The sequence below is a fragment of the Euphorbia lathyris genome, chromosome 1, assembly GCF_963576675.1.
Source record: "Euphorbia lathyris chromosome 1, ddEupLath1.1, whole genome shotgun sequence".
NCBI classification, from domain to species: Eukaryota; Viridiplantae; Streptophyta; class Magnoliopsida; order Malpighiales; family Euphorbiaceae; genus Euphorbia; species Euphorbia lathyris.
In genome coordinates, this window is record NC_088910.1 from 121,900,388 (window position 1) to 121,912,480 (window position 12,093).

General features: G+C 33.0%; 1 protein-coding gene across 3 annotated transcripts; it reads right to left on the reverse strand.

The window, feature by feature from the left end:
• Positions 1 to 5,818: 5,818 nt before the first annotated feature.
• On the reverse strand, positions 5,819 to 9,784 carry LOC136210833 (serine/arginine-rich splicing factor SR45a-like). 3 transcript variants are annotated; one of them, XR_010678233.1, is made up of 8 exons: positions 9,646 to 9,784; positions 8,966 to 9,006; positions 8,772 to 8,855; positions 8,509 to 8,620; positions 8,016 to 8,165; positions 7,753 to 7,915; positions 6,969 to 7,038; positions 6,209 to 6,278 (listed from the first exon to the last, which is right to left on the reverse strand). XR_010678233.1 is itself a non-coding variant. In XM_066002250.1 (7 exons), exons 2-7 carry the CDS (start codon positions 8,986 to 8,988, stop codon positions 6,091 to 6,093), a joined length of 627 nt encoding a protein of 208 aa, XP_065858322.1. In that variant the 5' UTR covers positions 8,989 to 9,006; positions 9,646 to 9,784; the 3' UTR covers positions 5,819 to 6,090. The 3 variants fall into 3 exon arrangements, 1 of the variants encoding a protein (XP_065858322.1); XM_066002250.1 differs by lacking the exon at positions 7,753 to 7,915 and having other exon boundaries at positions 5,819 to 6,278; XR_010678234.1 differs by lacking the exon at positions 6,209 to 6,278 and having other exon boundaries at positions 7,772 to 7,915.
• Between the last annotated feature and the right edge of the window lie 2,309 nt (positions 9,785 to 12,093).

Consider the following 12,093-nt stretch of genomic DNA (forward strand, 5'->3'; position numbering starts at 1 on the left):
CTTAGACGTTTAACGCGCACAACTCAACTTGACCTCTTTACTTGGTCAGTTTTTGGTTATTTTAAGCAAGCAATATAAATAAGGAGTTAAAGGTAAGAAATACTTTACTCAGCAGATTTATCCAGGTTCGGCTTCTTCTAAGCCTACGTCCTGTCCCCGGAACACGTTCCGAGATTTCGAATCCTCTATTGAGCTCTTTAAAGGTAGAGCCTCAAACCTTTTACAATCTTAGCAACTGAGTATAACAAGAGTACCTTCCTCTATACCTCTACTCAATCCTAATCTCTCGCTGAGTACTATAAGAGTACTCAGCCTCTCCTTTCTAATCTCTAGAAATGATAAGTGTTTTGTCCTATACAATGATTTGCTAAGACACTTTAGACGATTGAAATAATCACTCTAGACTTTTACACAAATGTATGAATTGTAGTGTAAGATTTGCTTTGCTTCTTTGCTTGCAGAACTTGTGTAGAAATTTGGTCAGCGTAATGGCTTGATCAAGTTCTGTGTTGAATGAAGCTTCTGATGGCACTATTTATAGAGACGTCTGGGCATCGGTCATTTTGAATTTTGAAATAACCGTTGGAGGGAAACGACTACCTGTCGTTGTCATCCTGACTTGCTCAGAGCTCTCAACCAATCAGAATTGTGTATCTTCTGTCCTCGGTCAGCTCAGCAGACTGTCTCTCCTTTTATGGTAAAGTCAACTGGACAGCATACTGTGTCGTCTGATCTTTACCCAAAGAGGAAATACTTTGTCTGGAAGTTTTCCTTAGCCAGCTGCTGTCTTTGTACGTTTGTCGAATCTACTCAGCAGCTTCATCTTGAAGTTGTTCCCGAAGGTCTTCTAGATCCTTCTGTTGCTGAGTTGCGTTTTGTCCAAAACGGCAACGTTTTGACAAACGCGGGCCGAGTTGTACTGAGTTGTTTGACTTGGGCTTTAACACTTGTATTGGGCTTGGGCCTTTTAATTCTTGTGTCTTATAAACAGTTTTAACTCAACATTGAACAAACACATTAGTATAATAAATCAAAGCATTTAAACTTAGTGTGTTTAGAATATGTATTTCAATTATACTTAAACAATTTTGTCAAATCAAAATTATGTGGAAAGGTGTTTCAACATGGTCGACAACCACAATGAGGTATTTATTTTGATATTGAGCTTTGGGAAAGGCCCTCACTATATCAATGACACAGCCGCGAATGATCATACTGGGTGGATGACCTTTCTTACGGATGTTAGGGTCTTTATATAAGGCAAGTATTTTTGGCATGACTGGCATTTATGAATGAAGTGCACTGCATCTTGGACCATTTTGGGGAACTAGAATCCTTATAGTCAAGCTTTTCTTACTAAGGTGTCCTTACCTTTGTAACTTCCACAAACGCCTTCATTTCGAGGATGTATTGAGAGTTTGTGAAGCCAACAGACTTGAGCTATGGATGGCCAAAAGACCTCCGATAGAGGGTATTATCCACCATTATGTATCAGTCTGATTTGTGAATAATGTTGATTTGTTCGTTCTTATCCTCTAACAATGATCCTATTGTTAAATAATAAATATAACCATTCATTCCTCAAGTCATGGCCATTACCTCCACCTCATGGTTGTTTTATTTTGATATGACTTTGATGTCGCATAGGGAGATTTGTGATCCTTCTAGGGCTGATGCCACTTTGGCCAACAATTATACTTCATAATTCTCCTCTCTTAGGATGTGTTTAATCTCCAAATTGCTTCCTTATTCCTTCCCTAAAGCCATGGGTTGTTTTGCTAAAGGCATATATTGCTCTATGATGGCTTTTTTTAGCCTTATAACTACTCAAAAGTTGGATAGCTACCAACTTTGAATTACTTTTAAGGATTCTATCTCGCTTTATGACGTTCATGATTCTAATTCCTTGAAGTAGGGCTTCATACTATGCCACATTGTTAGAAGCGGGGAAGGCCAAGGCAGTAGTGTACTGAAGTGCGATCCCACCAGGTCCTTTGATGTATGCACCGATCCCTTTTTTTTTGTCTTTGTTGGAGATTCCTTCAACAAAAACCTCCCATACAACCGATGTTGTTTAGACATCTGACCTAGATTCAAGGATTCTGATCAGAAAGTTCGCAAGTGCCTAAGCTTTAAAAGATTTTTGAGGCTCGAACCTAACACGAAACTTTATTAGGCATAAGACTCATTCTTCCAGCCAACCAAATTTTTTTAGACACTAGACTACCTTTCTTAGGGGGGCGCATGTCTATTCGTATGATAATTGAACGACTTTGGAAGTAATAATAGCTTTTAGGATGTGATGACTACCTGATAGGCCAACTTCTCCAGTTTCAGGGTAGCTTGAATCTTCGTCTATTGGACCTTACACACATAGTACTCGTGGAACTTCTCAATTCCCTCATCTCTTATTAGGACTATCCCTACAGATGTTTCTGCAATATATAAAGATAAAGGGCTTTCCCAAAAAGTGGCTGACTCAAAAGTGGAGGTGACGCTAATAACTCCTTTAACCTTTCGAAGGACATTTTGCACTCGGCATGTGATGATAATCATATTCAATTTTTCTGATACACTTGTAGATTGTAATTTTTTTTAAAACATATTGATATTTACTATATTATTTTTAATAAATAAAACATTTATTCTTCTTAAAAAAAACATTATTGCATTCCTCAGAAGAAATAACTTTTTATAAGCAATTGCATATTCAAATTTCTATTTATTGAAAAAGGACAAAAAGGTGGAAAGAACAAAGAAAATTCATTGCAAAGCTGGAATTTCTAAAGAAATTGATTATGCGGATTTATTGAGCTAATCTAAATAAGGGAAGAAAGCATTAAATTACATTTGTGGGCTCCAAATGCTCTTTTAATTTTAATAATTTATCCGATTACTTAAATTCAAATTTGACATTTTAAATTTTTTAAGGGTTAAGGTGTAAAAATACCCTTAACGTTTTGGGTCAGGAGCAATTTTACCCCTAACGTCTAAAATGGTGCAATTTTATCCCTAATGTTTGTAGCCAAGAGCAATTTTACCCCTAACGTTGATAAATTGGATCAATTTCAGACACTATTATAAAATATAGTCATTTTTTTTCTTTATTTTGTATCAATTGCATATCAATTTGTTCTAAAAAAAATGATATAATGTTTTTTGTAATTTAATAATAAAATTGGAGATTAATATTTATAAATTCGGTGAATTTTTGAATTTTTTTTGTCTAATTCGTACAAAAGACAGTATATTTTTAATATTTTTTTCACATCCCAACATATGTTTGTGATTTGTTACTGATAAAATAAAACATGTGTGAAGTGTAGATGACAAGATTCATGACCGAGAAGACAGTTTGATGAATTATTTCGCAAATTGACTCAATTTATCAACGTTAGGGGTAAAATTGCTCTTGGCTTCCAACATTAAGGGTAAAATTGCACCATTTTAGACGTTAGGGGTAAAATTGCTCCTGACCCAAAACGTTAGGGGTATTTTTGCACCTTAACCCATTTTTTAATGTATGATTCAAAAAAAAAAAAATGTAAGCTACTTAAAATTTTTAACAATTCAAATTAATCTTTATTAATATCTTAGTTTATTAGCGTATTAGGCAACTTTAATTTTCATAAAAGTTCAACATTTTCCATTTGTTAATTAAACTCTATATTTCCAAAATAAAATGTTGAACCTCAATCAATTATAAATTTATAATTGTATATAATGAATCTTTTATTGGTGTATAAAAGATTTACGTATGAATATCAAATTCGGTTAAAAATGCACTCCCTTATACCATGTGCCTTAAAATTAATTTTTTTTTATATAATTTGAAGTAAATTATTTTATAGTTTTTCTATATCATATGAAATATATTTATACAAAAAAAAGTTACAAAAAATTTCTATCTAACTAAATTGGTTAAGGAAAGTAGGAATGATAATTAATTAGTCAAAGAACCAAAGTTTGGCACACAAAAATTTATTAATCACACATTTTAATTTGTTATTTCAAAAGTTTAAAAGATTGGGTAAGCATCCAATGTAAGAATAAAGTGCCTCCATAAGTATAGGATATGTAGAACTTTTACCAACACTATTTAAGTCCAAAACAATATGTAAGTATGCTAGAAATTTTAAATTTTGAATCTCACCCCTAAAATATTAAGACTTTATTTAACTGTTTTTTTTAGAATAGTTATAAAAAGAACAACCAAATGCACAATAAGAATATATTTATTTAGTTCAGTAGTTAGTTGATCGATGTTATTTTTGTTGTTAATGAGTCAGGTAGCTTACAAACTATTCGAGCTCGGGATCAGTTTGAGACATTAATGAGCCGAGCTCAAAATTCCTTAAGCTCAATTCGAAAGTTCGCAAACAGGCTCGGTTATTTTTTAGTTACTATATACATTTCATTAATTTTTAGTTTAAAATAAAATTAGTAATTAGTCATTGACTCTAACTCTCAACTACTCACAACTTACACGGTCCATAAAAAACACTTAATGACTGCTTTGAGACTTTTACTAGTCGGAAAATTATGAACTCAGAGTTCAAAATATAAACTCTAAATACTAATTTGCTCATTCCATTTCTAATTTGTCATCCATACATGTAGCAGTAGCAAATACCATCCATACCCAATCACACTAGCAACAATGTCATTTGCGATATGTGATTTTGTCTTCTTCAACCACTAGTAGCAACTAATATTCTTGGAGTTTGGACCATGACAAATGATTGTTTTTTGTAATCTTTTAAATATGTTATATCATATATAACTTTATTTTATTTTGTCTCTTATGCTATTTATTTAATGCATGTATGAAGAATCCGGTTAAAGTTCAGTAAAATCAAAGCTCGACTTGAAAGGACTCTGGTCCAGACATTAACGAGCCAATACTGAACCTACACAGGTTGGGTCTCAGTTCGGCTTGATAACATCCTAGTTATTGTTAGATATTTATTGTTACAGTTAGTTGTTTGTAATTAGTTAATTAATAATTAGTGTTTGATAAAATTATGATGAACTGTTAGTATCTAAAATATATAATATGAACATATTTTAAATTAATCAATAAATAAATTATAAAAATAAAAAGTATAATAAAAATTAAAAATAATAATGATAGAACTTTGTTCTTTCATCAATGTTAAGAATAACGATAAAGAAAAAAATGCATTTGGTAAATTTTTTTTTATCAAAGATCAAATAAATAGAAATAATTTTTTATAAAAAGCTTCAAAAGTTATTGTTTCAAGAAAAAAAAGTTAATATTATTGTTTTATAAACCTAACAAAACACTAAATTTTCTGCTGTTTGGAATGGGTATAGCAACAGTAAGTAACCCAGGAAACCCAATACTACCTGACTGTAATAAGATTATCTAAACCTTGTGTAAAAAAGGTTTAAAGCTGGTATGAAATCCAAAAAATTACCGATGACGACGGATATGGAATTACCTCTCCAAGTACTTGCTACCCACCGTATATCAAAATGAAGGTTATCATTATATAAAAATTATCTAATTATTTTTAGTAATGGTTTATTAAAATTATGTTTTGTTAAGTTTGTAATTTTTTTTGTTTTACATGATTCTTAATGGGTAAGGATACATACGGACATCCACGAACTAAATGGGACGGATATAAAATTCAAAAACTATACTCGTTAGAGTAATGAAACGGGATAAGTAATTCAAAAAATAAACGAATAAGAGTATTATATTGACCAACAAATACTCTACTAGTTGTCATCTCTAATTTGAAGTAAAAAGCTAAAAATAACTTCAAAAAACGGAAACAAACACCCCTAATAGTGTCAAACAGTTTATCTCAATCATATTGTCGTGTCAGAAATTACACAATCCATCCAGTAAAGATGATACAATGTTTTAGTCACATTAATGCAGCTTCTATAGCGGGCAAGATTTCACATCAAACTCCAATACCAAGTAGTATACATATACATATACATACCAGTAAGTGTAACTCATTATAGAACACAAACCAGGAAGCAAGAAAATCTACATCATTTCACATGAGAAGATCAAGTATCATCTAAGAGAGAAGACCGCAATCCCTTAGTCTATCTGCGGTACCGACGTGGCTCTCCTGATAACGACCGATCCCTATGTCGCTTAAACGAATCATGGTCATCTCCTCGTCTGCTATATGGAGAGCGTGATCTTCCTCGTCCATCCCTTGAGTTGAAGTCTCTGCCTCTGTCATCCCCTCTATGAGGAGAGAAGCTGCGTGATCGTCTATGCCCACTCCCTGCACATTTTTAAACCAACGATGCTTATATATTTGCTGTTCTTTGTTAGAAGATATGGTTGAGATGTTAAACAACCGTGTTATGTAATTTATATATTCCACTTGATAATATATAAATGCAACAAAAATGAAAATTGTGCTGAACGGGTCGTGTTAAGTGAATTGTCTCCGTAAATCATGCTGTTCGTGTTAAAGATTGACAGCCCTACCAGAAGGCATGTGCTGGAACTGACAAACACAAGTCTGTTCCTAAACTACTGAATCTAAATTGTGATGCAGACTTGTAACATCAGCCAAAGAAGTAAAATATGAGATCATGCAGACAGGTACCCAAATTCCGTTTTATGGCTCATAGAAGCAAGAGAGGGTCCGAAACAAGGCAATACTACTTAAGAGTAGGGGTATACAAAGGCCGGTTCAGTTAACTAACTGAACCACAAGTATGGTTAACCGCATTGAGAATCTTCTAAAATAATAACTGAACCACTAAGCGATTAATTCAGTAACCACAATTAACCGCAATGCAAAAATTCAGTTCGGTCGGTGTTGCATCTCAACACATCAAGAATCTTCTTTTGAATGCACTGCTCGGTTCGTTTACAATTTGGTTACCGAATTATGCTCAGCCCTACTTAGAGTAGGAGGCATTCAAAAGAAAATCACTTAAAAAAATAGAAAAAAGGAGAGTACCGCGTTTGTCTCTCTCCCTCAGACCCTGATATCTGCCTGGAGTTGGTGTCCTGCCACGGCTCCTTTTTGCCTGCAGAAAGTGCAAATGGAATCAGGAAAAGGGAGATTGGTGAAGGAAACAAATGAAAAGAAAATGAACATGAACATGAAAAGTTCAAAAGTAGATGTCACCAATTTAGCGAATAGCATATAATGCTAGTGCACATCTAGCCCTCCAATTTTCTATCCAAATGCTTAATGACCCCTAAACTTTCAAAACGGCATTTTCGCCTCCTCAACTTGTTTAAACTGCCATCTGCCATGACTAATCCCTTATTTCTACATGTCAATATTGTACCACTTTACATGCTACTAGCAGTTTAAGCAAGTTGAGGTGGCGAAAATATCATTTTAAGTGAGGTGGTGGAAATGCCGTTTTAAACAAGTTGATGTGGCAAAAATGTCATTTAAAGTTTGGAGGGTCATTAGGCGTTTGATTGCAAGTTGGAGAAGTTGAGTATGCATTAAGCCGTATGATAACAATCCACTCAGCAGTCATAATAGCTGCAAGTATATTTTATTTGTACTATTCTGCTTCTATGCTTCTGTTTAGCAGTTGTGAAGACCAACAGAAGTACCTTTTTTCATGTATGTAATTTTTACTGTTTTTTGGGTTTTAACAGCATCAACGAAAATAAACGAGTAAAATAACAAAGTAATGCATGTGACATGTCCATAGTTCTATGTTTACGATATCTGAAATACAATACTAAATTAAAGAAATAGCCAGGTTAGATACTATTACTAGCAAAGAATGGGATTACAGGGCATAGACCACCCGGCAAAATAGTCGAATTCGAATCGGTGTGTTTGAAATGTCGTTGCAGAACTCATGTCCTGAATCGTGAAGGGATAGGTTCAACTTTAAGAGCTTAATTGTGAATTCGATGAAGTTACACATACAAGACCTGCTGCCAAAACTTATCAGGCAACATTTCTGAAGAAAGATATTCCAAACAATAACGAAACATAGATAAATTATCTATTTTCTTTTGATCAAAATAGTACCTTTTCCACAGTGATTAGTCGTCCTTCAAGTACTGAACGATGCAAATACTTCATACAGCGTTCAGCACCTTCAACGGTTTCCATGGTAACAAATGCAAATCCACGGGATTCTCTGGTGCGAGGATCTGTCACCAGATTGCAATTCAAAACCTGAAACAAAAACTTCGTGAGAAATTTCTGCATCGAAATATTTGATAAATTAAAATTACTTTTCATAGACAGATAACCTTACGAGTTACTATTATCAGGGTTGGTACTATCAAGGAAAGCTGTAATAGCATATGATTGTAGAAAGAGAAACTTAAACACGGAGAGAGAAGACCAAATCGTAATGCTCGAGAAATTAGACACGTAGCAAAATGGAAGCCCAAGAACGATGAACTGCGTGAGTTACAATCTTTACTACTATTTAGATGATCTCGAGATAAAAAAAAAACGATGTCTAGTGCAACTCGATCTTTGATATACAATAAACATTTCTTAAGGACTATACCTTCCCTTCTTTGCCAAAATACTTCTCAATATCACTGGATGTTACTCGGGTGGATAACCCAGTAACATACAAGTTATTACCAGGATTTGCTGCCTCAACTGAATCACGACTCCTACAGCGACAATAATTATCCTAATTCAGAAATCAGAGTTCATTTCCACAAAGAACACACCTTTTTGAGCAAGAAAGTAATATGCATAATAAAGCAGAACGTACAACACAATTGGACATACAACTAAAACAATATAACATTACACATATACCTGGATCGACTTCTACGTGACTTCGATAATGACCTTGATCGACGACCTTTAATAGGTGAAATTGAGGTGCGAGGCGAAGCCGATCTGGTAACATAAAATGATTTCCAATCGAAATACAATAACCAATAACGACAATTCAGTTAAGTTATTAAATAAATAAATGAAAAGGCCACAGTAGACAGGGTTGAAATTACCTCCCTTCTCTGGTGTATGACATCTCTTCAACAAAAGTTGCCTAAAAGTAAGGAAACCAAAGGAAAATCAAAATGTTAGTAACAAAGTAACCTAACCCTTCAATATCTCACTTAATATTATACAAGCAAATGTGTAATGTTCATATATCAAAATCTAGTTTTGGGTTCAGAGAGTTTCATAACATGATTCAATTCAAAGTTCAAATTGCTCATTAACACATATAGATTCATAGACCAATTGACACCTGGAACACTCAATTTCCACACATACACACAACTCAAATATGACAACAAACTTATACTATGTGAAATGAACATCGAAACTTTTGAAGAATGGAGTTCGATTTTCCAAATCTATCCTATACAGACCCAAAAGGGGCAAAGTAAAAGTCATCCTCTAACTTCTCCACTCCCATTTATTTTCTCCTTTACCACCACTTTATATCTATCTTACAAGAATCTAATTAAGAATGCCTCTTTACTGAATTCCCAAAAAAGAGAAGCTTCAAAACAGCCAATTCGTATCAATAACTCGGAGAAAAAAGAAAAACTCTGAAGATGAGATGTAGTCAAACAGAGATCCAATATTCTGACAGAGAACCCAAACAAATCCAAAGAAAAGGGAATTTAAATCAAAATTGCATAAAATAAAAAGTAAGAGAAGGAAAAACGTCGACTACCTTGAAAGCGGATTCCGGTGAGTCGACTTAGTTAACCCTGACCTTATGTGCTACACAGAAACATGGATATGGGTTAACTGAATCTGAATTACCAACTTTGCTGTTTGCGCTTAGCAGTTGCAACCACGTGACTTCCACATGTACATTTCCCACCCCTAGCCCCATGAAAAGGTGTTGTTAAACCTAGCCACCATTTCCCACCCCTAGCCTCATGAAATGACCTAACTACCCTTATTGATTTTGGTCTTTGAATTTTTTTTTCTCTCTACGAAACACGGGCGTGTGACTATCACATACCTCACCACGTGGTGAGTCGTGATAGTCACATGCCTCACCACGTGGTGAGGCGTGACAGCCACATGCCTCACCACGTGGTGGGGCATGTGAACATCACGCTTTACCACGTGGTGAGGCATGTGGCTATCACGCCTCACCACATGGTGAGGCGTGATGTTCACATACATCACCACGTGGTGAGGCGTGATGTTCACATGCCCCACCACGTGTGATTTTTTTTTTTCAATTTTAGATTTTAATTATTATTATTCTAAAAAAATTATAAAAATTATAATTATTCTAAAAAATTCTAAATATTATAATTATTAACATTATAATTAAATAATGTGAGGCGTGATGTTCACATTCCCACGTGTGAATTTTTTTTCCCAATTTTACATTTTAATTATTATTATTCTAAATAATTATAAATATTATAATTATTCTAAAAAATTATAAATATTATAATTATTAACATTATAAATTGAATTATAATTATTAACATTATAATTAAATAATATACATTAAGTATCAAACATGTGTTAAAATGTGTTTAAAATAATAAGTTCTAAAGAATTCTAAATATTAACAAATTACAACAAGCCAATTCGTCCGGTTCCATTCCTCAATGAATCGATGTGTGATAGATTTAAGAAAGACTATTCACATGCTCACGTGTGAATTTATTTTTCCAATTTTACATTTTAATTATTATTATTCCATGGAACCGGACGAATTGACTTGTTGTAATTTTTTTATTTAAAATTGTTTAGAACTTATTGTTTTTAGGGTTAAGGTGCATGAATACCCCTAACGTTTTGGGTCAGGAGAAATTTTACCCGTAACGTCTAAAATGGTACAATTTTATCCCTAATGTTGGAAGTCAAGAGCAATTTTACCCCTAACGTTAATAAATTGGGTCAATTTGAGAAATAATTCATCAAACTATTTTCTCGGTCATGAATCTTGTCATCTACACTTCACACATGCGTTATTTTATCAGTAACAAATCACAAACATATGTTGGGATGTGAAAGAAATAAGAAAAAAATATTAAAAATATACTGTCTTTTGTACGAATTAGAGTAAAAAATTTTAAAAATTCACCGAATTTATAAATATGAATCTCAAAATAATATTTACAATTTGTTAGAATAATTATACTATTTATAATTGTTTAGAATAATAATAATTAAAATGTAAAATTAGAAAAAAAAGTTTCACGTAGGCATGTGAAGAATATGCCTCCACCACAGGTGGGGCGTATGAACATCACGTCCCACCATAGGTGGAGGCATATGAACAATATGCCTCCACCTATGGTGGGACGTGATGTTCATACGCCCCACCTGTGGTGGAGGCATATTCTTCACATGTCCCGACATCGAAAATTTGATTTTTAAAAAATCATTCGATTTTACTTATAACAATCGTAAATAAAACATATTTTTGAACAAAATTATGTATTATTATTCATTTCCCATGTTTTTTCTTTACCAAATTAGTCCGTATTAGATTTTAGAGAGTTTTGTGTTTTTTGTGTTTTTGAGAGGATTTGAAATTTTGAGAAGATGAGTGAATTTGTTGAAAGGGCAATTTCGTCTTTTTACGGGGCTAGGGGTAGGAAATGGTGGCTAGGTTTAGTAATCCACTAAAAAAATATGTGATAAAATAGATTATACTAACTACTACGTATATACAAACATGTGCAAGCTATGGTTACTTTATTTTTAAGTAAGTAAACATTACTTTGTTTTATTCACCATTGAATGATGGAGTGTAGAATTCATCCAATGGTGAAAAGACACAAAGTAAGACTTACTTTGTTAAAAATAAAGTAACCATAGCATTTACCTATATAAACATATTATATTATCTAATTTATAGTGAATTAAAATTCATGTTTTTTTATTGAAAAAAATTATGTTAAACCCAATCATCTTTATAATTTTTATTGATTGAATTTTTGTAATTTATAATTTTCGTTGATTAAGTTCCTAATTTTTTTAAGTAATAATTTTCTAATCTTTATTTTTTACACGCATTTAGCCATTTATTAACAGTTTATTTAACAAAATAGTTAGTGAGAGGTTAAATCTACGTGAAAACTTAAAAACAAATAATTAGAGACTCAATTTTTAAAACTATAAAAATTTAGGAGCTTAATCATAA